The sequence below is a fragment of the Phalangium opilio genome, unplaced genomic scaffold (genome assembly GCF_054372755.1).
Source record: "Phalangium opilio isolate 3A_F unplaced genomic scaffold, DU_Popi_V2 ptg000209l_1, whole genome shotgun sequence".
NCBI lineage: Eukaryota > Metazoa > Arthropoda > Arachnida > Opiliones > Phalangiidae > Phalangium > Phalangium opilio.
Genome location: NW_028324217.1, coordinates 22,556,285 through 22,580,460, shown reverse-complemented (window position 1 = coordinate 22,580,460; position 24,176 = coordinate 22,556,285). Strand labels below are relative to the sequence as shown.

The 24,176-nt window shown below is 35.7% G+C and overlaps 5 protein-coding genes and 1 long non-coding RNA gene across 6 annotated transcripts; 5 read left to right on the top strand and 1 right to left on the bottom strand.

Moving 5' to 3' along the window:
- The first annotated feature begins 1,340 nt into the window (after positions 1–1,340).
- On the top strand, positions 1,341–5,615 carry LOC149621319 (uncharacterized). Its single transcript, XM_089854752.1, has 6 exons — positions 1,341–1,726; positions 1,788–1,908; positions 2,019–2,154; positions 2,227–2,265; positions 3,445–3,600; positions 3,684–5,615. Exons 1-6 carry the CDS (start codon positions 1,714–1,716, stop codon positions 3,924–3,926), a joined length of 708 nt encoding a protein of 235 aa, XP_089710878.1. The 5' UTR covers positions 1,341–1,713; the 3' UTR covers positions 3,927–5,615.
- Positions 5,616–5,996: 381 nt separating this feature from the next.
- On the top strand, positions 5,997–10,321 carry LOC149621318 (uncharacterized). The gene is made up of 3 exons (XM_089854751.1): positions 5,997–8,092; positions 8,158–8,420; positions 8,686–10,321. The coding sequence occupies exons 1-3, from the start codon at positions 7,763–7,765 to the stop codon at positions 10,196–10,198; spliced, it is 2,106 nt and encodes a 701-aa protein (XP_089710877.1). The 5' UTR covers positions 5,997–7,762; the 3' UTR covers positions 10,199–10,321.
- Positions 10,207–12,431, bottom strand: LOC149621317 (uncharacterized). The gene is made up of 2 exons (XM_089854010.1): positions 12,099–12,431; positions 10,207–12,013 (listed from the first exon to the last, which is right to left on the bottom strand). Exons 1-2 carry the CDS (start codon positions 12,340–12,342, stop codon positions 10,497–10,499), a joined length of 1,761 nt encoding a protein of 586 aa, XP_089710136.1. The 5' UTR covers positions 12,343–12,431; the 3' UTR covers positions 10,207–10,496.
- LOC149621316 (uncharacterized) lies at positions 12,388–14,443 on the top strand. Its single transcript, XM_089854749.1, has 6 exons — positions 12,388–12,452; positions 13,349–13,430; positions 13,490–13,552; positions 13,938–14,069; positions 14,160–14,329; positions 14,392–14,443. Exons 1-6 carry the CDS (start codon positions 12,388–12,390, stop codon positions 14,441–14,443), a joined length of 564 nt encoding a protein of 187 aa, XP_089710875.1.
- A 209-nt stretch (positions 14,444–14,652) lies between these two features.
- LOC149621315 (uncharacterized) lies at positions 14,653–16,109 on the top strand. The gene is made up of 2 exons (XM_089854413.1): positions 14,653–15,827; positions 15,900–16,109. Exon 1 carries the CDS (start codon positions 14,680–14,682, stop codon positions 15,811–15,813), a length of 1,134 nt encoding a protein of 377 aa, XP_089710539.1. The 5' UTR covers positions 14,653–14,679; the 3' UTR covers positions 15,814–15,827; positions 15,900–16,109.
- A 2,714-nt stretch (positions 16,110–18,823) lies between these two features.
- On the top strand, positions 18,824–20,964 carry LOC149621314 (uncharacterized). Its single transcript, XR_016375524.1, has 2 exons — positions 18,824–19,297; positions 19,616–20,964. It is a non-coding gene; the product is annotated as an uncharacterized LOC149621314 (long non-coding RNA).
- The last annotated feature ends 3,212 nt before the right edge of the window (positions 20,965–24,176 follow it).

Here is a 24,176-nt window from a genome sequence, read left to right as displayed (position 1 = left end):
AGTGTGACTTTGACAGTGCTCGGAAGCATGATTTGTTCAGACATCAACGCACTCACAGTGGTGAAACACCCTTCAAATGTGATCAGTGTGACTTTTCTAGCAAAGAGAATAGTCATTTGATCACGCATCAACTCACTCACAGTAGTGAAAAACCCTTCAAATGTGATGAGTGTGACTATGCAAGTAAGCGTAAGAGAAATTTGACCAGACATGAACGCATTCATAGTGGTGAGAAACCCTTCCAATGTGATCTATGTGGCTATAAATGTAGGCTGAAGTGTACGTTGCGCGCACATCAACTCATTCACAGTGAAGAAAAACCGTTCAAATGTGATCAGTGTGACTATGCAAGTAAGCGAAAGGGTGATTTGGCCAGACATGAACGCATTCACAATGCCGAAAAAGCTTTCTGATGTGATCTTTGTGACTATGCCAGTACAAGAAGATTAGTTTCATCACACATCAACATCCAAAACACCTCTAAGTAATTTAAAACTTTGTAAGGAGATTTATTTAAATGTATTGTTCAACGCGTTTTAATTTTCTTAATAAATATTAATGTTATTGGCCACTCTTATTAATATACATATGCTTGGCACCTTTTGGAAGGTGACCAGTTGAGACTTAAGCCGGTGTAAAGAATATTAAACCCGCGATTTTATATCTGATCCAACAAAACAGCTTCATGACTTTACATACATTTGCAAATTTATTGACGTAGTAGGTATCCTAAAACTAAGTAGTTTTAAAATTCATACACTCCGCCATAGAACCACGATGAACTATTTTTAAGGCAAATTATTCATTAAAGTTTTAGGAGAATTTCTTAAAGTTAAGTTGGAGTATTTTAAGGAAAATTGGAGGTAACATAACATTATACCTTAATATAATATATATAATATAATATATTTTATATATTATATATTATATTATTACAATATGATAATTAGCATTTAATTAGTCTTAAAAACAACGAAGGACTGCTGCGCTATCCGCCATTTGTTTAGTGGTGTCTGCTAAATCGAACCACTCACCCCTACGGGATTGGTTGTATTCTCACACGCCGAGAGAGGGTAAGGGGTAAGAGGTTCGATTTAGCAGACGCCACTTAATCAATGGCGGATGGCGCAGTAGCCCTCGTTTTTAAGACTAATTAAATGCTAATCATTTTGTAGTAAGAAATCATTTATTTTTTATATATATTTTTTCCCTTTTATATTTAGAAAAAGGCCGTTCTTTTAAGGTATATGCCTATAATAGTTTTTTTATAAAAAATAAAAATCATCACATAGTAGAGAAATAAATCCTTCAATTTCTCTACTATGTGATGATTTTTATTTTTTATAAAAAAAACTATTATAGCTGAAGTCTTGAAATTTTACAGGATAATATCAAACCTTTCAATACACGTCTCATTAAAAATTCGTGAGATTTGAACCAGTGGATGCACTAATATTGTCAAAAACGTTGATAAAACTGGTCCCCTCCCATACAGGCCCATGTTAAAACCAGACGGGTTTGCATTTTAGACCGAACCTATGCTAGTCTCATTTTTAGGGTCGATTGAGCGGGCTTCTATAGCGCGTGCAGCCAGCGTGATCAAGTGGGCTATGATAACACTAACTGAAATATTAGAAATTTTTTTGTAGTTCAGGAAAATATCACAGTGAAAGGCTTAGGAAACTTTTGGAAATTTTGGCTTTGGAAATTACTATGGCGAATAAAGGTAAAAAATTGAACTAAACCAATTACTGTCTGACAAATTAGAAATCCATTATGTTTTGCAGAACCTATCCATAGAATAAAGCTCAGTAATGCAGTTTTTCAAAGATGGACAATGGAGAGGAATCGGTGGGGTATAGGATCACAAAATGATAAATTTGTCACATTCCTACTTGACAAACTGCAGTAAGTTTTTGAGGCCTGTTCTTACGCTATTGCGACCCCAAACCCTCTTTTTCACAGTAATAATTACACTGTTAACTAATATATATATATATATGTTTATTGAAAACAAGTCAAGGGGAAATGTGTAATAAATGGACCCAAAGTGTGTTCAATACCACAGAGAAAAATATTCAAACTGACCCCATTACCACATTTGAGAAGATGACATCTCCAGGGTTTCCTCCTCAAAGACATTATATGAAGGTTGTAATTCATATTTGTTTTAAGAGACCCATGCTGTAAATTTATATTTTACAATAAAACTGAAATTTATTTTAGGAAAGCAAAGATGATCAAATTAAGGAACTGAAAGCCAAGGTAATTTACATGGTATTCCTTGAAGGTCGTTTTTTTATTTTTTGGGCTGGGCGTTTATGTCAAGAATGTCCCCTATGTCTTAAAAAAAAATGTTTATTCTCACACAAATAAAATGGGAAAACAGTTTTGAAAAATGGCGCCAAGTGGCAGCACTAGTCACTAGGTACATACACTTGGAGACGTTCATAGCAGCACATGACCCACAACCATTTCTACTCCATTATACACTTTCCTCCATGTTAAAGCGAGTCTCGGCTGTGGTTTAGTTTAAAAAAATGCCACTAGATGTTCCTATAATCGAGGGGTGGAATTGACTGACCCTCTAAGCTTATTAAAAGATAGTTTTAGCTCCGCCCTCACGGACGAGTTCTGATTGGCTCCTGCCTTTGGCAAGGTAAAATTTGTGTGTAGAAGATCAGCCATATTGTTAGGGTTTTGCATAAATCGGTGATACCAAATGTGGATGAGAGGGAAAGTATGACAATGGCCACAGAGCCCGTGTTAAAAAACGGGGACATCAAAGTTTCGCCAATAACTATTTAGTTTACTAGTAACTGATGGACTTGCAAACTCGCGACTGAAAGTAGTTCAAACATTTATGCTCCTTGGTTTAACCATAGCCCACTTGATCACGCGCATCACGACGCAAGCTGCTCGCGCTATATAGGTAAATTACCGAGATTTGTTTTAAGCGTATCTAGTTTTATGTGCTCTTCTATCGCTAAGATAACCTTACTCAAATCCATATTGTACCTTCAAATACCTTTTAAAACATTACCAGCTACTCTGTCCTGACTACAAACACAAATCGAGGAAGTTCTAGCATACACAATAGCAGACGACGGTAACCGCGTAACCGCGAATTAACACAAGACCTATTTTAAGGGAGTGAACAGGCCCAGTATAGCTACGCCAATAAAACGGTCAACTACAAACTCTGATGACTCGCGACTTTTGGCCATTTTCATACTTTTCCTCTCATCCACTTTTGGTGATACTATGAACATTTTACATGTAAAAGCGCCATATATTTGTTTAAAATGAACTAAGAAAATATCATGTGGCGCCATCAAACGGAATTTGAATCAGTATCGGTTTAACCGATACAGTACTATTTTGAAACAATGAGTATCACTGCCAATACTGATATGTACAGGTTTTAATTTTTTTTTTGCGTAGTGTGATGTTTTAATTCTGAATACGAGGAAAGAGAAAATGAAAATTACACTAATGCTAAATCATCAACGAGAGGAAACAGAAAGACTAAGTGCGGAAAGTGAAAGGCTCAATACAGTCATTGAAGAATTGAAAAAGGTACTTGAAGAAGATCTCTTGGTATGTTCATGTTGATGAGAATTGAGAAGCGAAAATCTAGTTGAAGTATCAGTCTAATCATGATTAATTTACAATATGCTTAGGAGAAAAATGACACTAATCAAAAGGCCAGCAACGAATGCGTGAAAGATGAACCAGTTGAATATGATTATCAAAATACTAACGATGAATGCCTCAAAGCTGAACCAATTGAGTATGGTTCGGAAATGTATAGCCAAGAAATGCAAATTGGCCAAAAACGATTCAAATGTGATCAGTGTGACTTTGGATGCAAGAGCGAGGATTATTTCATTAGACACAAACGATTCAAATGTGATCATTGTTAGTTTAGGTGCAAGAACATGAGTGATTTGATCATACATCAAAACATTCACAGTGGTGAAAAACCCTTCAAATGTGATCAGTGTGACTATTGATGCTCGAAAAAGACTACTTTGATCATACATCAAGGAATTCATAGAAGTGAAAAACCCTTAAAATGTGATCACTGCAAGTTTAGATGTAAGAACAAGAGAGGTTTGATCAAACATCAACGCGTTCACAGTGGCGAAAAACCCTTCAAATGTGATCAGTGAGTGTGATTATGGGTGCGCGGTCAATAGTAATTTGATCAGACATAAACGCATTCACAGTTGTTGTGAAAAGATATTCAAATGCAATCAATGTGACTATACTGGCAACTATAAGCATAATTTGATCAATCATCAATGCAATCACTTCGTGAAAAAGCACTTCAAATGTGAACAGTATAACTCTTCTAAGGTGCAGAAGATTACTTTGATCACATATCGATGTAGAAAACTTGCGAAATAGAATGGATTTATCAGTCAAATCTCACTTATGGGAACCTGAAATAGATTTAACATAACATAACAGAAAAGAATGTTTGCCCACTGAAAAAGCTGGAACAAGACCGTTGTTGCGTCAAAATGCACTTATCATTCAAATTAGAATTGGTAGTATCTACTCTGGAAGATGAAGACACTTGCTGTGCTAAATATTTTTTTAGAAGTTAAAAACCGGTTTTTAAAGATAATTTTAATTTTATAAGTGCCAAACTATAAAGAGGCAAAAAAGGTTTAATAAATGTGCCTATGGAAATCCGCATCTTTGTTCTTTATAAGCAAGAGTTGAATCACAAGACATCCGCCGCTTTTACTTCAAATTTTGATGACACCTAACCCTAATCGCCTATAGAGTGCTGTCAGAAGCGCCGGTGTGACGTCACCCATGCGGTTTTCCCATAAAGAAAAAAACGGTAACTGTCATGGCCGCCCATTGTTAAAGGCAGACTCGTGACGTTTAACCTTGGATTTGACGTCACAACTGACAGCACTCTATATAGATCTCGCACTCTCTTAGAACGGCCGATCCCGATGTTAACACTGTTTACTAGGTATTTAACACTGTTTATTGTTCATTTATCCCTTGCGTTATTTCACTAATTGTAGGGTAATGACAGTGCTACGTGAGCAAACACCCTTCTATATCACAGCTCAGTGTCACAGCCCCTAATGGGCGCGTACAACAGTCTGGGAAATAGCACACTTCCTCTGGTCCAAAACCAGTTTATTAATTGCTTGGAGTAGTTTTAAAATTCAAAAAGTGGGGGTTACTGGTCCTCGGGACCAGTTTATTGATTACAAATCTATAGGAGAACAAAGGCTGGGACCAGTTTATTATTTCAGACATTAGGGGGTCACTGGTCCAAAGGATTAATTTTAAAAAATATCCTTTTTTCCCCAGACTGGCATACAATCCCAATCTTACAAGAGCGCACCTAGAAGGGGGATACACAGTCTACACCCCTCTCTACGCCCACTGGTTTATAGAGTAATTTCTTTCCAATATATGGGAACGTCATAACCCTCTATCTCTTACAAAGTTTCCCCCAACGTTGGGGATACAAAGTTCACTCCCCCTCTCTACCGAAATTACTCTAAAGTGTCTGCTAGTTATCATTCGGAAATTTTTTTTGGGGGTGGGGGATATTTTTCACATTTTAAAATTTAAAATAATCGGCGACGAATCAGTCATAGAGATAGGAACATATATACCTCTAGAGTCACAACGTATATCCCGAGACAGGCCGCACTTTTTAAAACCATGTAAACTTTATCATTCGACACCAGCGCCACTATCGGCGATATTCTTAACTAAAATATTATTCGAGCTACAAATAGATGGCGTTGCTAAATAAGGTTTTCGCGCTAAAATGACTTTTTGGCGGGAAAAATATATCAAAATAGTTCTTCCGTTTTTGCACAGATGGCGCTGGGTGTATTTGATAAAGTATACTGTTTTTAACGTTGTATATTCACTAATGATAAGGTTAAAGTCTATGGGGACGCTTCCATGTTGTGACTCTAGAGGTATATATGTTCCTATCTCTATGGAATCAGTACGGATGGTTCACTAATGTTTTACTCCATATTCTGACTTTCGCGATATCTATTTGCAGTTGAGATTTCAATTTCCCGCCGATAATCCCATAGTTACGTTTTTGGGCCAGGCAGAGAAATAAGGACAAATATCCTCCTTAGAAATTAACTGCGCCAGATTAAAAATTAACTACTTGGGGTCTACTGGAGTACTGGCCTCGTGGCTACCTAATTAATTAAAAATGTTCCAAGATTAACAATTTCAAGTGGCTAATGTCCTGTTTATTTAATAAAATTACTTGGGCTCTACTGGCCATATGACCAGTTGAAAAAAAAACCTTATTTCTCAGCCTGTGCAGCGTGACTCTAGAGTCTAAAGAGATAAATCAGTAAGTACTATATTATATCAATACCACTCCAGTAGTCAAAATATTACCGCCTCCAAGTCCGAAACTGGGAAACATTCCTGTCTGCTAGTCATTCTTGTCTTATTATGGCGGCTGGCGCGAAAAGTGGCCAACGAACAGCGTAGACGGACGGAACGGAAGCCTTTAAATGTGTATTACTAAAATTATTAAGGCTCCTTAGTACTAGAAATACTATTAATAAAACAAGAACAAAGGAATTAGTTACTTGTAACAGGAAAACCTTTCAGTTAGACGATAAAGGGCTTGATTGCCCTGGCAAAACCTAACCTAAGTTTATCTATCCTGGGCCAGCGAATCTAGAAAAGATTCGTAATTTAGAGCAGTCTTGGAAATAAGGATTTTTTTGAAACTAGTCCTCGGGACCAGTGACCCCCAGCGTCTACAATATTAAACTGGTTTTTGGGACCAGTGACCCTATACTTAATTTATTTTTTACTAATCCTATTAAAAAATTAAGGAAGTATTTCGTTGACGCACAGCCCACTCGATCGGGCTATAGAAGCAAAATTATGTCAAAAATCAGAGTTAACTCTTAACATTGTCGTCAATGGGAGGAACACCGTTTTTTGGTCCTAATTTTGAAAATACTGGTTGAAATCTCTTGAATTTTTTATGAGATTTCCAAAATAAAGTTTGATATTTTTGTGCAAAGTTTTTCTCTTCCAAAGTTTTTTGTAAGAACATTAAAACCAAAATTAACCATAATTTAATTTCCAAAACATAGCAAACGTTGTTTTGCACATCTGTTTAAAATTTCAAGAGATTTACACCAGTAATTTCAAAATTAGCCGGTCATGTTAAAAGCAGGCTCCTTGGATTTTTCGAGCGAAAAAGCCCAAAATTACCAACACGCTCTTTTACAAAGGAAAAACATTGTGTGACTCTGGAGGGGCTTCTATAGCGTGTGAAGCCAAAGCGTGATCGAGTGGGCTGTGGTTGTAGCATGGAAGGCAAGAATGAGAAAAAGTCAAGGCTAGGAGACTATATCCATAGAGTAGAAATTTATAATGACTAGAATTTTTAAACTGGTCCCTCCAGAATTTTCATAAAAATTCTCAATAAATAAACTGGTCCCAAGGACCAGTAACCCCCGGGGTTTGAATAAAAAAACTGGTCCGAGCAATTAATAAACTGGTTTTTGACCTGTGGACCTGTGCTATTTCCAAGACTGATTTAGAGGCCGTTTTTCTATGTGCGCCTGTTTTTATTATAGGGAAACAGCATGAAGCGGTTTTTGACCTTCTAGTGACGTCACGCCCGGAAGCCGCGACCTCTGGATTTGTTTTTTTTTAATGGCCGCCATGTTGTATGTGAATTATTGGTAAAAAGCACATTATAAATATAGTGGAAGACATGGCAAATCAACAAATTAATTTCGATAAATCAGATTATTTAGAAACTTTAGCCGAAACAACTAAAAAAAGGTATATAGAAAAAATTTCATTGGTTAATTATGAGGATCCTTACTGTAAAAATACGGTAAATTGGAGCCAAGGCTTAAATGATTACCCGGGCATAACGTATCCGGACTTGATTTCATATTTACTATTTAAGGAGAGTTACTATAGTTTTGAGGAATTTAGGGCTTACAAAAGCCTTGAAGCCTATAAACAGTTTGTGGATGGTTGGGTTCGAGATGTTAAAGTGAAGAAATTTAATTCACTTTGCATAGTCAAATGTCATGTAAGTGTAACTGCAAAACTTTTATGTGAAGATTCTTTTACGAAACTTCTGTTTGGATTTGGCAGGTTCTTCATTCTCAAAGGTTAAGGGCAACCGAAAAGCCATTAATACCATGGATAATAGCAGAGGAAGAAGGGAAAATTATTTGCGGTCATTGTACCTGTATCGCAGGACTCGCGGAAAGTTGCACTCACATTGGTGCATTACTGTTTTTTCTTGAATACGCGGTTAGATATAGACAAACAAAAACTGTAACCTGTGAAGCAGCTTACTGGTTAGTACCCCAACTGAAAGAAGTAACCCCATCGACTATCAGTAGCATCATAAGTTTATAAGATATGTTCCATAAGTATGTCACTACCCATACTTCGTAATGTTAGAGGCTTAATGAGAGCTAGTTCAAGAACGACGTGAGAATTGACTACACTCGGTTTTGCAGTCCATCCTCCTCTTTAGTCTGTACTAAGCCTTTGACAGCGCCTCACTAGGGGTCGCTTTACGAGAATCTATGACGTTTCACCTACGTCACTTCATGACAAGCTCTCATTAACGGGTGACACACTTATGGAACATATCTTATAAACTTATGGTAGCATTGACTTCACAACGCCGGCAAGAAAGAAAATAAAGTTAGACAACCTTCTCGATTCATCTCTTCCTTCATCAATACCAGTGTCTAATGTAAAGAAATCTAAGCCCGTTCCGGCACAAAGTAAAGAAGAATTGAACTCTTATAGGCAAAAATTACACGCAGCTAATCCGAAGGCAGCTATTTTCTCCCTTTTACACGAGTACCAAGAATCGTTCATCCCAAAATGCTTTGAGAAGTGTAGATTTCCACAGATTTTAACCGAGCTATATGAAGAGGATAATGTGAATCTTTCATTTCAAGAACTTGTGGAGAAGAGTAAGCACCTCCAAATCAAAGTTTCCAAGGAGCAATTGTTAAATGTGGAAAAATCCACTAGGGGACAAGCTAATTCAAATAAATGGTTTTTATTCCGAAGTGGGCGTATAACCGCTTCTAAGTTGAAAGCATCTTGCCACACTAATCCTGACAAGCCATCAATCTCTCTGATAAAATCTGTATGCTATCCAAAGTCATGCACATTTTCAACCGAAGCTACTAAATGGGGGTCTACTAATGAACGGGATGCGAGAAGTCAATATTACAATTTAATGAAGCACAAGCACAAAAATCTACGCGTTGAGGAGTGTGGACTTTTCTTAAGTGAAGATTATCCTTATCTTGGCGCGTCCCCAGATGGTTTAATATCTTGTGATTGCTGTGGAGAGGGAGTTTTGGAATTGAAATGCCCTTATGTTTTTCGCAACGCAGTAATAGAAGAAACCATTGGTTCAGAAAATTCCTGTCTCGATGGGGAGATGTTGTTGATTAAAAATAATTCCTATTTCTATCAAGTTCAGGCGCAGATTTTTATAACAAATAGGAAATTTTGTGACTTTTGCATTTGGACAACAAAAGATTTTTTTATTCAACGAGTTCTGCCTGATCAAGTTTTTTGGAGTTCTGTCCTTAGAAAGGCAGGTTTTTTTTTCGACAACGTGATAATGCCTGAACTTTTGGGGAAATTTTTCACGCGCAGTTGGCAAGTTCCAAAGGAAAATGTATTGTCCGTACAAGAATCAGACAGTCTATCTTCATTAGTTCCACAACCAGGAACAGCAAATTTACAAGCTCAAACTATTCAAGCTTTCGCGCCTCCTAAAATGAGTCAGGTGCAAAAACCCTCGCAAGGCGAAACCGACCCAATTTCAAAAAAACCTGAGACTCAAAGACCCTCACCTTCTAAAACACGTTCCCCTTCAATTCTACAAGCAACTCTGGCGCAATCCCCACAAAGAGTGAACCAGAGAATTCTTACTCCTCAAAGTCCTAACATCAGGTGTAACAGTTCTAAGAAATTGGAAAGAAAGCGTAAAAAGTGGTGTTTGCCTAACTGTAAAGGCAAACGAACGGATAAATTCATTGCTTGTGATAACGCGACCTGTTCAGTAGAATGGTTTCACGTGAAGTGCTTGGGAATGAAATCCATTCCTCCGGGTTCTTGGTTTTGTCCTCAGTGCAGAATCCAAACAAAATAATATATGAATTAACTGAAAACATTGTTATATTTTATTTATTTTAAAAAAGGTTAAAGGTTTCAAAAACCTCGGCATTAAAACAAAGCTTAAAAAGTTAAGTTCCTATTATTTATATGTTATAATCTATTTATATATAATAATTAGAGTTTATGTATTTTTTAATATTTGTTTGGATTTAAATCTTAATATATTTAACTCCTTTTTTTAAGTACAAAATAATAAAATATGGGATATCAATAAAAAGTAAATTTTCTTTTCCTTGAAATAAACCAAACATAGTTTTTCTAGTCAATGATAGTTATTCAAATGGTATAATTGGACTAGAAAGATTCGTCAATGCACAACAAACTACCGCAATTTTGTCAATTGCCGCTAAATCCTCGCCATCGCAACATCCCAAAAGTTCAATTGGCATTTTTATATGGAGAATCCTAAATTTTTGGCGAAGAAAACCGATAACACGCTCCACATGTATCCTTACATGTACTATATCTCTCGTGGACTCCACGTCTTTTGCCGCTAATTGGTTTTTTCTTCCTTTTTTCGTAGGGATTTTAACTTCGGCATAATGAAATGCAACACTCTCCTCAATGTCAAAACCCCTATCTGCTAAAAGCACGTCTCCAGGCAGAAGATTTTCCAAAATACCACAATTTTCGGTGATGTGTGTGTCTGTCACACGACCTCCCCAGCCTTTCGAAATGAAAGTTACTGTCCCTTGAGGACTAATTCCAATTAAAAATTTCACAGTATTTTGATGTTTATACTGAGACCAAGTTTGCGCTTTTGCCAAGAGCGAGGCTGATTTGTCACAAAACACCTCAAAACAATCTATGACAACAACCACCTTTTTACCAAATTTTTCTTGGAAAGTTATGGGCATTGTTTTTTGAAGGGCCTCTCGTTCTGGCCAAAAAATGTTTTTACAATTTCGATGGTATAAAGCATTTAGACAGTTATAAAATGTTCTCCCAACAGTACGGTCTGAAACGTTAAATCTGTACGCAAGATCCAAGTGGGTGCAACCTAATCTTAATTTCATAAGCGTTAAAATCAGTTGTTGAAACTCGGTTAATTTGGCTTTCGGGGGCTTAAAAAGGTAAGGTTTGACTTCTTCATACACTACGAGCAATAATTCATAATTTTCTAATCCCGTAAAAAAGTTCACCTTCGCGTCTTGGTCCTTGAAAAATGACTGCTTCAACAAATGTTTTTCTAGTTCCTTTTTAGTTTCAAGGAGACTAGAATTTAATTCCTTCAAATCATTGATAAGATTTTTAGTCTGTTCTTCCGACACTTTCAGCTTTTCTTTCAAGTTTTCAATTCGTAACTCTGCACTTTCTAATTCAAAAGTGTAAGAAACCCTAAACTTGGTTTGCGTTCCCTGGTGAATTAAATCAGGTCTTGCTGGTGTTTTCTGCAGTATTATATCTTGCTCCATCTGCATATCATCCTCAGTTAAAAACTCATTTGTCTGTGTGCCCTGCTCAATTAAAATGGTATTTGTTTGCGTGACCTGCTCAGTTAAAACCGTATCAGTCGCTGTGCATTCGTCGACATTAGAAAGTCTTTTATCTCCTGTTCGTTCGCAGTTTAGAGTGTTTACATCAATGTCTTGCATCACTTGTTCTTCATCTACTCTAGGTATCGGCCCGACTATATTCGATGGTTCATTTGGACGAGCATGGCGTTTTAGCCTCCTTTCATACCGTTTCGCCTTAGATAGAATGGCTTGTTGTTTACTTAGTTTTGGCCATACCAACAGCGAGGGTGCCCAGTCTGGATGAGTTTCATCGTAAAGCTTTGCTGGAATTCCTATACAAGTAACACATATTAATAGATGCTCGTTTTTAATTCTTTCCATTTTCAATTTTCATACAACAAAATATTTAGCACAAACCTGAAATAAAATGTTTGGAACACACCCGCATTAAGTCTATTTGTGCATCACTCAGCTTAGTACTACATATGCCCGTTTGCGGCCTTGGTCCAATGCTTCTCATCCACTGAAATCGCCTCTTCGTTGATAAATCCAAGGTTTTTTTACCTTGATTTCTTATTATTCTTGGAATTCTAAAGAATTTCTCACGACTTTCAGCAACAGCTTTGCTTTTACACTCAAAAACGCAACAGTATAGCACCATCTTTCGAGAGTTTATTGTATTTTTGTAGAGGGCGACACATACAATATGGCGGCCGATTCAAAATTCAAATCGGGCGGTAAAAAATTACAAACCGGTGACGTCACTGAATTGTTCGTGCTGTTTCCCTATTATCAAGTTTTATCAACTGAATAAATTTCCCCTTTTCCATAATTTTACTAAATAGAATATGTTTTTACCCCTAATTATTGGTACCTTTCCAAATTATGGCTAATTAGCTTTTTTATTGCCACCTTTTCCAAAAAATTGTTATTTTTAGTTTCTTTCTACCCTAAAAAGAGGCGCACTTTTAGCAATTCGTGTTTTCCTTAGTGAGAAATATTTTAGTAGGATAGTAGTAAAAATAGTAGTATTCACCCCTGCGCGGAAAAGCAAAACCTATGATGGAGAAAATGGGATAAAATTGCTACATTGTGCCGTGCGGACTAATTGTAGGCCCCCTAGTAACAGTAAAGAATAGGGAGCTCATATTGAAATATGCCTCCTGAGTAGTCAAACTGTCGCTATCCATAGTATTTTCTCCGTCATTCGTTTAGCTTTTCAGTCTAGAAAAAATAGTACTATTTCTACTACTATCCTACTCAAAAAAAATTCCCATTATCAAAGGCGACCTCCTAACTAGGTCCACTAGGAATGATCCCACATAATGATGTACATTCTTTCGGAAATATTAGACCCCTCACTAATCACAGTTCAACAACATTTTATAATGAATGTTAAATATGCAAAATTATTTTATTTAAAATTTATATATACGAAGATCTGATTAGTTTTAACATGAATTTTATTGAGTCGGAATTTTGACAATGCTCTTGTTCTTGCACTAATCAAACCTTTCAGCCTTGAAACTCTTTGTCTCACAAAGGTCATGGGAACGCTATAAACTCATATAAGTTTAAAATATAAACATTTTACTCCATTCCTTCGCTTGTTGTTCAAATAATGTTTCATGTTTCAAAACATACCTTCATTCAAAGTTTAATTCTAGGGAAGAAATGTGTCGACACAAACTGTCTTTACGCAAAGCCTATATGAATTTGGTCGATTCTCAAAGAGTTGTTCTCGGAGAGGTATTTGAGCAAATATTGTTCTACCGCGTGAAATTAATAAGAACTGCTGTTTGTTTTAGGAACTGGATAAGAATGATTGTTTCTTAAGCAAAGATGATAAAATGAAGAAACTGAGGAAAAAGGTACTATTTGACAAAACGAGAAAACTTCCCAAATATTATCCCTATAGATAAAGCATTAAGAGGCAATCTGGCAGGAAAAACGAAGCAAGGGGCACTTTCACCATACTTGAGCGAAAGGGCCCAGTTTTCTTGTCTACAGCCACTCCATGGCTGATGAACATTGGACTTTTGTAAATGTACTGCCAATGAAAAATTCCACTCTGATTGGCTAAAAGCTCAGAGGGTTTGAGGTCCCTTGTTTTAAGCATCATTAAAAATAAGGACCTATAACGTTCTTTCGCGTCATTGGTTTCTCCTCTTTCTTGCCTGTCCCTTTAAAAGGCATTCTGTTTGAAGGTCCCATGGAAATCAGCTGTAGTAATGGAATCTTATTTGAATTTTTTAGTTTGACATTTTAATTTCAAACGTGAGAAAAGAGAGGATGGAAAATGAGCTAACTATTAATGAACAACGAGGTAAAATTGACAGGCTCAATAAGGTCAGGGAAGAATTGAAAAACAAAGTCAAAGATCTCAAGGTATGCGACATTGTTCATTTGATGAACACGCAAATATGAGGTTAGGTATAGCAATATTCATTAATCATTATAAATTGTTCAAAAAATTAGGAGAAAAATGGAGAAATTCAAAAGGCTAACGATGTATCAGTGAAAGTTGAACCAGTTGATTATGATTCAGTGCCAAAAGTTGAACCAGTTGATAATGATTCAGAACCAGATAGCCAAGCATTATCTCTACCAGTTGCGGAACAGCAACAACCTCAATCTCAAAATGAAAGGTATTGCGAGAGAAAAAAGGTATATTTTATTGTTTTGTTTTATCACAATTTTAATTGTATAGCTCGGAAGGAGTCCCTACTGAGGCCAGGAACCGCAAGCAGCCTGGTGTGTAAATTGCAGAATATAGCATTTTTAACGTTAATTTGTGGACTACGCATGAATATTACTAAGAGAAAAGAGATGAGATTCTGAGAATCTTTCACTCCTAGTCCCCACTGTGTAACGATCATTTTTTGAAAAGGGGTCGAATATTTAGAAAGCTCATAACTCATTAAGGGGTGTGACACGAGCTCCGTCCACATCTCATAGAATCATCGCACTTTCCTTGTGTCGTATCTATAATTTCCAGATGTTACATGATTATTTCCTTATTTATGTAGGTAAACCCAAGGCAAAACATGATATTGAAGATGAAAGAGTTGTTGAACTAAGCTCTAAAATTCATACTAGAGAACGAAGCTTCAAATGTGATCAGTTTGAATTTTCCAGCACACAGAAAAGTAATTTCATCAGACATCAACGTATTCACGTTGGGGGAAAACCCTTCAAATGTAATCAGTGTGATTATAGTACCAAGAAAAAGTATGATTTGATTAAACGTCAACGCCTTCACAGTAGTGAAAGACCCTTCAAATGTGATCAGTGTGATTATGCAAGTAAGGAGAAGTGTTATTTGATTAGACATAAACGTATTCACAGTGGTGGAAAACCCTTCAAATGTAATCAGTGTGATTATGCCAGCAAGCTGAAGAGTAATTTGATCAGACATCAACGCATTCATAGCGGTGAAAAACCGTTCGAATGTGATCGGTGTGACTATGAAGGTAAGGATAAGTATTATTTGATCAGACATCAACTCATTCACATTAGTGAAAAACCCTTCAAATGTGATCAGTGTGATTATGGTAGCAAGCGAAAGTACGATTTGAAAAAACATCAACACATAAATCACAGTAGTGAAAAACCCTTCAAATGTGATCAATGTGAATATGCTAGCGCGACTAAAAATTATTTGTTTAAACATAAACGTATTCACTTTGGTGAAAAACCCTTCAAATGTGATCAGTGTGACTATGGATCCACGCAGAAGGCTCATTTAATCGCACATCAACGCATTCACTTTGGTGAAAAACCCTTCAAATGTGATCGGTGTGATTATGCCAGCACAATCAAGAGTAGTTTAATAATACATCAACGCATTCACAGTAGTGAAAAATCCTTCAAATGTGATCAATGTGAACATGCTAGCGCGACTAAAAAGTATTTGTTTAAACATAAACGTATTCATAGTGGTGGAAAACGCTTCAAATGTGAACAGTGCGACTATGCAAGTGTGTGGAAGGCTCATTTAATCGCACATCAACGCATTCACAGTGGTGAAAAACCCTTCAAATGTGATCGGTGTGACTATAAATGTAGGCAGAGTAGTAATTTGATCGTACATCAGCGCATTCACCTTAAGAAGAAAACCTTTCAAATGTGATTATACCAGCACAAGTGAGTCTAATTTGATCACACAACAGCGCGTTGATAGTGGTGAAATACCATTCAAGTTTTATCATTGTGAAGATGTATCATCACACCAACGTAGAAAGCACATAGGCGAATGGAATGGATTTGAAGGACTAGTAAAGAGTAAAATCGAGGAATGTTTTTATTGTAAGACCTATTTGTATAATGAAAAATTTCTAATCATTGTAAAAATCGAAATAAATTGAGATTTCGCTTTTGAATGAAACGATGTTGTTTTGACAAATTCCTAATACCTTTTCCGTTACACGCACTTTTTCCGGCAACATTTTGTTCATAGTGTTATTCTACAGGGCCGGTAGGCCCTTGTAGATATGACTTGATACCGTTTTGTAACGTTAAAGTAATATTCACCCGCTTTTGCTAATTTCCTATGGAGATTAACATGGGTTTTTCGTGATTTTTCCCCACCGATAACTTAAAAACTACAGCGAAGATACTTTTCGGAATTATCTTAAATTAACAATTAAGTATTCAGGGTGTGCTATCGGCCAGCTTGATCAAAACAATTAAGTCTAAGTATGTTAATTTTACTTAATTACAGAAGTACGGCTTTGACCATCGCGATTGGACAAATAATTAGCTAGATCTCTTGGAAAACTCAGTGTCACTACGTCTCTGTAGTGTGGTGGTTATCACGTCCGCGTCACACGCGGAAGGTCCCTGGTTCGAGCCCTGGTAGATACATGTATTGACCATCGTGATTGGACATAAGAATTAGCTAGATCTCTTGGAAAACTTAGACTTACCACGTGTCTGTGGTGTAGTGGTTGTAATATATATTTAACAATTATTTCACTTCACTTGATTTAATAAGGTGACATATAGGCAGCGTACTTTTCCCCTACTTTTAAAACCATTAAACTAAGTAATATTACAAGTTCAATAGATTGTCTAAAAAAGATGTTAAAAGCCACGGTAAATGGTGCATAAATGCTTAATATTTCCTTAATACTTGCAAATAATATTAGTAAATGGCGTGAATTGATCATAGAAATGGGGTTAAAGTACACCCTAAATGATGTCTTTTATGGCACTGGAAAAAACAGCATTTATGGTGTTTGAATGCACCATTATATTTTAGAGTGCAAATGTATGACGGTAAAGCAAACATAATTATTCAAAATTTAATTACATTAAGTCTGAAGTGACAGATATTATATAAAAACGTCTTGGTTTGGACCAAGGCCGAAAAAACAAACGATATGTGTGAGGTTTATCAATTGACTGAAGTTCAGATATTGAAATTTTTTTCTAGTTCTTTTTATCCACTCAATCCTTAATCAATATTTAATTTAATCAACTGATTTTACTGTTAATCGATCTAGTCTATCTAAATTAATTGAAAAAATTACATATCTACGCTTTTTCAAGAACAATTAATTTCATGATAAAATGTTTTCGAAAATGTAATTGTTCTTGAAAAAGCGTAGATATGTAATTTTTTAAATTAATTTAGAGGGACTAGATCGATTAACAGTAAAATCAGTTGATTGAATTAAATATTGATTAAGGATTGAGTGGATAAAAAGAACTAGAAAAAAATTTCAATATCTGAACTTCAGTCAATTGATAAACCTCACACATATCGTTTGTTTTTTCGGCCTTGGTCCAAACCAAGACGTTTTTATATAATAAACATTGCTCCCGAAATAGATTATAACCCGAAAAGTTTATCAGCTTTTCATTTCAGGTTGTTACGTAACTGTCTAATTATCTATGAAATCTATACTTATTTTGATTTTTAAAATAATTGAAAACTATCAAGGAGCAGTAATGGATGAAACCATTGTCCAATGAATATGAATGAATATTAAAATTCCTAAAATCTTTTTAAATTATATCAGTTTTTAGATGGTAATTTCAATTGAAGTGTGTTACCTAACCTTTTGGGGCAACATCGTGCATAGAGATGTGAAATTACCGTAATTTTTAAAAACGGGTAAATTACCAGTAAATTACCGATTTAAATTTTTGGAAAACAAAAATTACTGTTCAGTCGGTAATTTTTGGAAATTTATATTTTCGTGTGCTTACAATCCATTACTTAAAACAAAGTTTTTAATTATGAGCACTATCTGACTACTTTACACGTATTTGCGGCTTTTGCTACCAAGACGGCAGCCGTGGCCTATCTAATCTGATTTCTAATTAAAGTTTTATTAAAGACAAATATCTAACGCAACTTTGTAAGAACTGGCTAGCGAATAGCGCCTGGCGAGTCATTTTAGAAGTAAACACAGAAATTATTGATCATTTAAGAGTAAAATGAACATTTAATGCGTAATAAAAATGTTTGGTAATTTACAATGGTAATTTACCGGTAAATTACCATTGTAAAATTACGGTAAGATATAAAACGTTATTTACGCGGTATTTGGTAAATTACCAGTAATTTACGGACGGTAAATTACCGACTCACATCTCTAATCGTGCATATAAAGAAATGAAAAGGTTTTGGGCAGTGCAATTTACAATCGTAATTTGTGGGACGGGACCGTATTAGAGACTTGGCTTATTAGAAAGTGTACTAATTTCTGCCCAACATATTGATATGTGAATCTTGACAAAAACAAATTGAAAGAACTTTACAAGTAAGAAAACCAATATAAGAAACTAAAGTGGTATCAGAAGTATATTATAAGTAGCAAAGTGCCTTGTTACACCTTAAGTCTAATTCTAGGAGAGCGATAGCTCTCTTAGATAAGACCTCATACCGACTTCAATGTATAAGGATGGTTTTTTGATTGGTTATAACTTTTTTTGTATCGTATTAACTGCTTTGAAAAAATTCCACAGAACTACAATTCGGGCCCTCAATATGTGGTTAAAATTTCAAGAAGATCCACCCATTAGTTTATTGTATAAAAAATAAAGTTGCTAAGGGTGGTTTTCATTTCCATAAAATTAATCAGCCCTTTTGGTGAAAAAGTTAAATTTTCCCATAGAAATAATATGGAGTTTTTTTCAAATTTAGCCATTTTGTCGCCACCCTTTTGAAATGAAATATTCGTTTGTTACGTTTGGGAACGGTTTTATATCAAAATTTAAACCTTTTTCTAGGACCATTTTTAAGGTTTTTGAGAAAAATTAATTTTAAGTATGTTTAATTTAAAATTTTAAAAACTACCCCAATCTGCGATATTTTAGCATGGATACACTGTTTTATTAGTAGATATCAGCGCGACCAATATTGGCCTTTTTTTACGTATAGTTGCCTCATAATAATCCGATTGTTTATTCTTAATGCCTTTTGGTTGAAATGGCCTATCGATAGTGAGATAAGACTGCTTTAATAGCTCTTTTCCCCTTTTTCACCCCGTTTGTGGCCGCCATTTTTTTTTAAGGGGAAAACATTTTAGAGTGGGTCCTTTTTCGTTGTCATTTTCATATGTTTTGAGGATTTGCTCATGGATGGATTTTAAATATAATATAAAGTAGGTTTCAAGCTTTAATATAAGCCTAATTTCATAATTTTCCACCTTTTTATTGTCCCACAATCTATTTGTAAACTTGGCACTTTTTTTAAGGCGGTGAAATTGCGCTAAGCCTTGGCTTAACGTTAATTTTTGCCGTTTATAAAAATGTTTATTTCTCGTTGCCCGTTACTTCGCCTTCTCGTATCGTCGTACTTTAAAAGTTTAGACTTTGAAAGTAGTGCTTTGTTTTCTTAAATATTACTTAATTGTATAAAATTTCAATATTATAATTGCCTAAAACGTCCGTATTAACGAATTCAATGTTTTTTGTTGAAGGGACGCGCCTTGCATTTGAATTTCGTTCCCTCGAAACTACCCCCTTTAAGAGACCGGCCGCCGGAGGCTTTTTCTTTTACGCCCTCTCGGTCGCTCGTTCAGCCCCGATTCCCCCGAAAACAGCTGTAGTGAGTGACTCTGTTATTTACCAAAAATGTATGCGGTCAGTGTGTTGTTTTTGCATTTTAATGCTTCTAATCGTGGTGCACGTCGAGGTTTACGAATCCAACGTGTGTTGCGTAATGAAAATCAAGGGTGGATACTATATGATCTAATGATCTATGCTTTAAAAGGAATTTGACGGCGACAGTCATGCAAAAACGGTATTAGGCCTTGCCAAAAGTTGACTAAGCTATAGTGAGCCTTCGTCAGTCAATGATATAAGAAATTGACCCTCGGATATCCTCTGACTAGGAGATGGTTATAAAGTTACTAACTCTCGATTTTGGAGGTAGATACTGTCTAGTGACACTTAAAGTAACGACTTAATCTTATAAACAGACTAACATCATAAGCCCATATCGTAAATTCACCGATGTTGATATCTAAGCTTACTTGAAATACCAATACCAATTTTTTTAACTCAATGAATCTTAAATATCAACATCAAAAATTATCTACTGAAAGAGATATCTACTAATATTCCATTCAAATTTCTCGCAACATTTCAAATTAACGAATAGAAATGTGCAAATGAAGTTCAAACTGATTAATTGGGCAAATTGCTATATTGGTCACCATTACCGATCACAGATAGATTTGCGCCCTTCAGTAGTGTTTATTATGCTTGTAAAATGGTAAGCGAAATCTGTGATTAAAGTTTAAAATAGACATGAGCAAAAAGGGCTTTATAAATATCAACTCGATTACCGAATATCTAAATTTGACCAAAATTAAAAAAATATTCTCTTCGTGATTAAAAATCTTGTTTGAAGCAGCAAGCGGCCATCTAATCCTTATTTACCTTATTTTGAATTAAAAAAAAAATAGGTTAATACCTCTTTCAGTAGATGATTCATTGATATTTCAGTTTCATTGAGTTTAAAAAAAATTAGTTCCACCATTGGTTGATTTTCAATATTGACCAATCGATAATCACAAATTTTAATAACTAAATCACAAAAACCGGTTCAAAACCATATTAGTTTTGAAACGATTAAATTATAATTTTAAACATATATATACTAGTTAATTCCTCGTAGTCGTAGGTAATTAGTTTATTTCCTTAGTGAAAATAATGCTGAATATTATATACACAAAGTAAATAATAAATTGACTTCTAAAATTTAAATGTAAAGTGTGTGCATTATTTCCCAATTAATAAAAGATATCCACCTATTTTTCATTCAAATTAATTACTAATTTGTGGATAATGGATAGAAAATGTCGAGCTCTTAAAATAGTATTACAATTTTTTTAATTAAATAATTATTAATAAATTTCAATAAAATAAATTCTGGTTAAATACATAACACTACTTTTTATTAAGTTTCTGAAATTATCAGAGCTAAATATCAAAGAGACACATAATTAATTGTTCTCATAAGGTGAAAACCCAGCTGACTTATAGCGTTTTCCTTTGGGTCCTCGCGGAGCGCTCCCAAGGAGCAATAAAAATGGTAGTAGTAGTTTCCAGCTTCGTTAAAGACTGTTTTTGAAGCATAGGATCTCCTAATTTTATTCCTCCATGGGAGCGCTCCGCGAGGACCCTAATAGCGAATTCCACTTACTGCTCTCGGAGCGCTCCCATGGAGCAATAAATATAGGAGACCCTGATTTAGCATAAACAGTCTTTAACGAAGCCGAGAACTACTTCTCCCATTTATATAGCTCCATGGGAGCGCTCCGCGAGCAGTCAGTGGAAATCGCTATAAGGAAAACGCTATTAGAAGTAAAAAAATACCAGGCTGCCAGGCTGTCTCTTACACAACAGAGTTGGCCATTCTCGCTTATGAGAAATGAATCCTTGTCATATGCATCTCTGGACTTTAGGAGCTCCAGGACTCCCAACTGAATCAGGGTGGGAAATAGGAATTTTTTTAAAACTAGACATTGGGCCAGCGACCCCCTGCCCAGGAATAAATAAACTGGTCCATGACCATTGACCAGGGCGCGGCGTCTGCTAAACTAAAGAAGTGGGTAATTAAAATAGTTGAGATAATGTCTGGACCCTGGTTACCCTAGAATTTCCATTATGGTCGTGTGGACCACTGCTCACCCTCCGATTTAATTTTTAAACTGGTCATTTTCCCGGTGCCACCGCCTTATTTGCAACGCTGATCTGAAGATTTCTTTTGACCGGACCATAGCCTACTCGATCACGCGCAACACGTCGCAAGCTGCTTGCGCTATAGCGCGAGTCAGGGTGGGAAATAAGGATTTTTTTAAACTGGACATTAGGCCAGAGACCCTCCTGACTTGGAATAAATAAACTGGTCCCTGACCATTGGCCAGAGCACGTCGTCTGCTAAGCTAAGGAAGTGGATAATTAAAGTATTAGAATTTTAATGTGTGGACTCTGGTTACCCTTGAATTTTTTAGTAGTCTCGTGGACCACTGACCCCCCTCCGATTTAATTTTTGAACTGTACCAGGCAATTTTTAAACTCGTCATTTGCCCTGTGTTACCGCCTTATTTCCCACGCTGGCGCGAGTTGCTTTGCGTTGTCGAGTGCGTGATGGAGCGGGCTATGCCTGGAGTCCCAACCCCCGTTACTTACTACCAAAATACCCACTAGCATAGCCCACTCGATCACGCTCTCTTTTCCCCGGCTACATATTTTGAAGAGGGCACTTTTTAGGCGTATTTTTAACAATCTTGGATCACCTTTGTGGACTTTTAGGGTAGCCCTTATAAATTGAGTCTTCATTGCCCTGACTATATTGTGTTTAAGGTTTATAAGCTTAATATCAAACAGACGTTAGTTAATGCTACAAAAAAGTTCGAAATTGATAATCTTGGATCGTCTTTGAGAAGTTTTAAGGATATCCGAATTTCATATTGGGCTTATGAAAAGTTTGAGCTAAAGGTTAAACAGACATAAATCAGCGTCTTAAAAAATTGTGTAAAACTGTCAATTTGGTTCGATTTGTGGAATTTTTAGGGGAGCGCCCCGCGTTTCAATAAAGGGTTGTAAAAAATTGTATTATGTTAATTACAATAAGAATACAAACTTTCAATGAGTTACGTTTTTATTTTTTGGAGTATCATTATAAATAAATGACTGATTGAGCAAAAGTTACGGTCCCATTTTTATATGTTTCTGCTTAGTGTAGATTTTGAAAATGTAAAACAGTTTCTTAACAATCTTAATTAAAATGAAGACTGAAGGAGCAGATATTAATCAAAAATGTCTTGATTAGAATCAAGTCCTAAAAAGTATCGATAAGACTGAGGTTATCACTTGACTGAAGGATCAGATATTAACTTTTCTTTTTAATTGAAACTTAAAGGCATGCTTAAGAAAAAACAACGTTCCATTACCGTTTTCCGTTGAAATAACTTATTTTACAGGTAATCAATTTCAAAAATTTACTTATCTCGGGTTTTCGGGCACAATTCCATTCCCCCAAAACATTTTATCATTACATTAATTACTTTTGAGAGATAACGTGTCAAAATAAGCTTTAAAACAATAAAAAACTGAATGAGCGGTCTGTTTAGCCATGACCAAAACCTTCAAATCAGTGTTGCTAATGTTAGAAAGTGGATGTTCCCACTTCCATTTTAAAAATTTGCCGCATTTCCCACACCCCCTTTTTTACAGTCATATTTATCTGGACTATTTTATCATACTAAGTTTAATATGGAATATCACTCCGCATGGCTTTGACAATATGTACAAATGCTTTAAAGCTTTAAAATTCTCAAAATATGCTTTCTTTTTTTCAGTGCCAAACTTAAAATCACCGAATTTATTTCAAAATGTCGCTTGAAATTATTAAACCGAATAAAATTTTCGAAAATGCACTTATTTTAACTGTGCAGTTAAAATTAGTGCATTTTTGAAAATTTTGCACTATTAACCCTTGAACAGGAAAATTCCGACATTTGATTGATTTCGGAAAAATATTACTTTTTCCCCACAGAGCCTAAAACCAAACCTAAATCTCCCACGATGTGGGAAATTACCCACACATTGGCAACACTGCTTTAAAAACTTATAACAAGCACACTTTCGAGACATGTTCTGAACAAATTAGTGCTTAACCCTCTAATAGTACGACCACGGAGAATTGATGTAAACTGTAGTTGAAATATATTCATGTGCGACCTGCGGCACTGAATGGTCTCTAACCATTGTTTGAAACTAGAGAGAGAAATAGTGAGCAGCATTAATCATGTCCTGAGCTATGAGAATGAACAGTATGACTGTTGACTGAAGTACACTAGACATTACATCATTTTGCATAACCACGAGTAAAAATCTAACTGTCCCTACTTAATTTTCCGCCATTGTTTTAAAACGTATCCACTGCGAAGCATGCCGGGCACAAATGAGGGAACCTTTTAAAACTCAATGTCATACACGTACTCTCTCAAAAGTAATTAATGTAATGAT

What these genes read in the sequence shown, in the direction of transcription:
- LOC149621319 (XM_089854752.1), top strand. An exon ending in TTCCTACTTGACAAACTGCA is followed by an intron (nt 1,909 to 2,018) that starts GTAAGTTTTTGA and finishes ATTGAAAACAAG; the next exon opens with TCAAGGGGAAATGTGTAATA. An exon ending in TTAAGGAACTGAAAGCCAAG is followed by an intron (nt 2,266 to 3,444) that starts GTAATTTACATG and finishes TTTTTTGCGTAG; the next exon opens with TGTGATGTTTTAATTCTGAA.
- LOC149621318 (XM_089854751.1), top strand. Translation starts at nt 7,763, where the DNA reads ATGGCAAATCAACAAATTAATTTCGATAAATCAGATTATTTAGAAACT. An exon ending in TTTGCATAGTCAAATGTCAT is followed by an intron (nt 8,093 to 8,157) that starts GTAAGTGTAACT and finishes TGGATTTGGCAG; the next exon opens with GTTCTTCATTCTCAAAGGTT. An exon ending in ACTATCAGTAGCATCATAAG is followed by an intron (nt 8,421 to 8,685) that starts TTTATAAGATAT and finishes AACTTATGGTAG; the next exon opens with CATTGACTTCACAACGCCGG.
- LOC149621317 (XM_089854010.1), bottom strand. Translation starts at nt 12,342, where the DNA reads ATGGTGCTATACTGTTGCGTTTTTGAGTGTAAAAGCAAAGCTGTTGCT. An exon ending in TTCCAAACATTTTATTTCAG is followed by an intron (nt 12,014 to 12,098) that starts GTTTGTGCTAAA and finishes TTACTTGTATAG; the next exon opens with GAATTCCAGCAAAGCTTTAC.
- LOC149621316 (XM_089854749.1), top strand. Translation starts at nt 12,388, where the DNA reads ATGGCGGCCGATTCAAAATTCAAATCGGGCGGTAAAAAATTACAAACC. An exon ending in AAAGAGTTGTTCTCGGAGAG is followed by an intron (nt 13,431 to 13,489) that starts GTATTTGAGCAA and finishes TGTTTGTTTTAG; the next exon opens with GAACTGGATAAGAATGATTG. An exon ending in TGAAGAAACTGAGGAAAAAG is followed by an intron (nt 13,553 to 13,937) that starts GTACTATTTGAC and finishes TGAATTTTTTAG; the next exon opens with TTTGACATTTTAATTTCAAA.
- LOC149621315 (XM_089854413.1), top strand. Translation starts at nt 14,680, where the DNA reads ATGTTACATGATTATTTCCTTATTTATGTAGGTAAACCCAAGGCAAAA.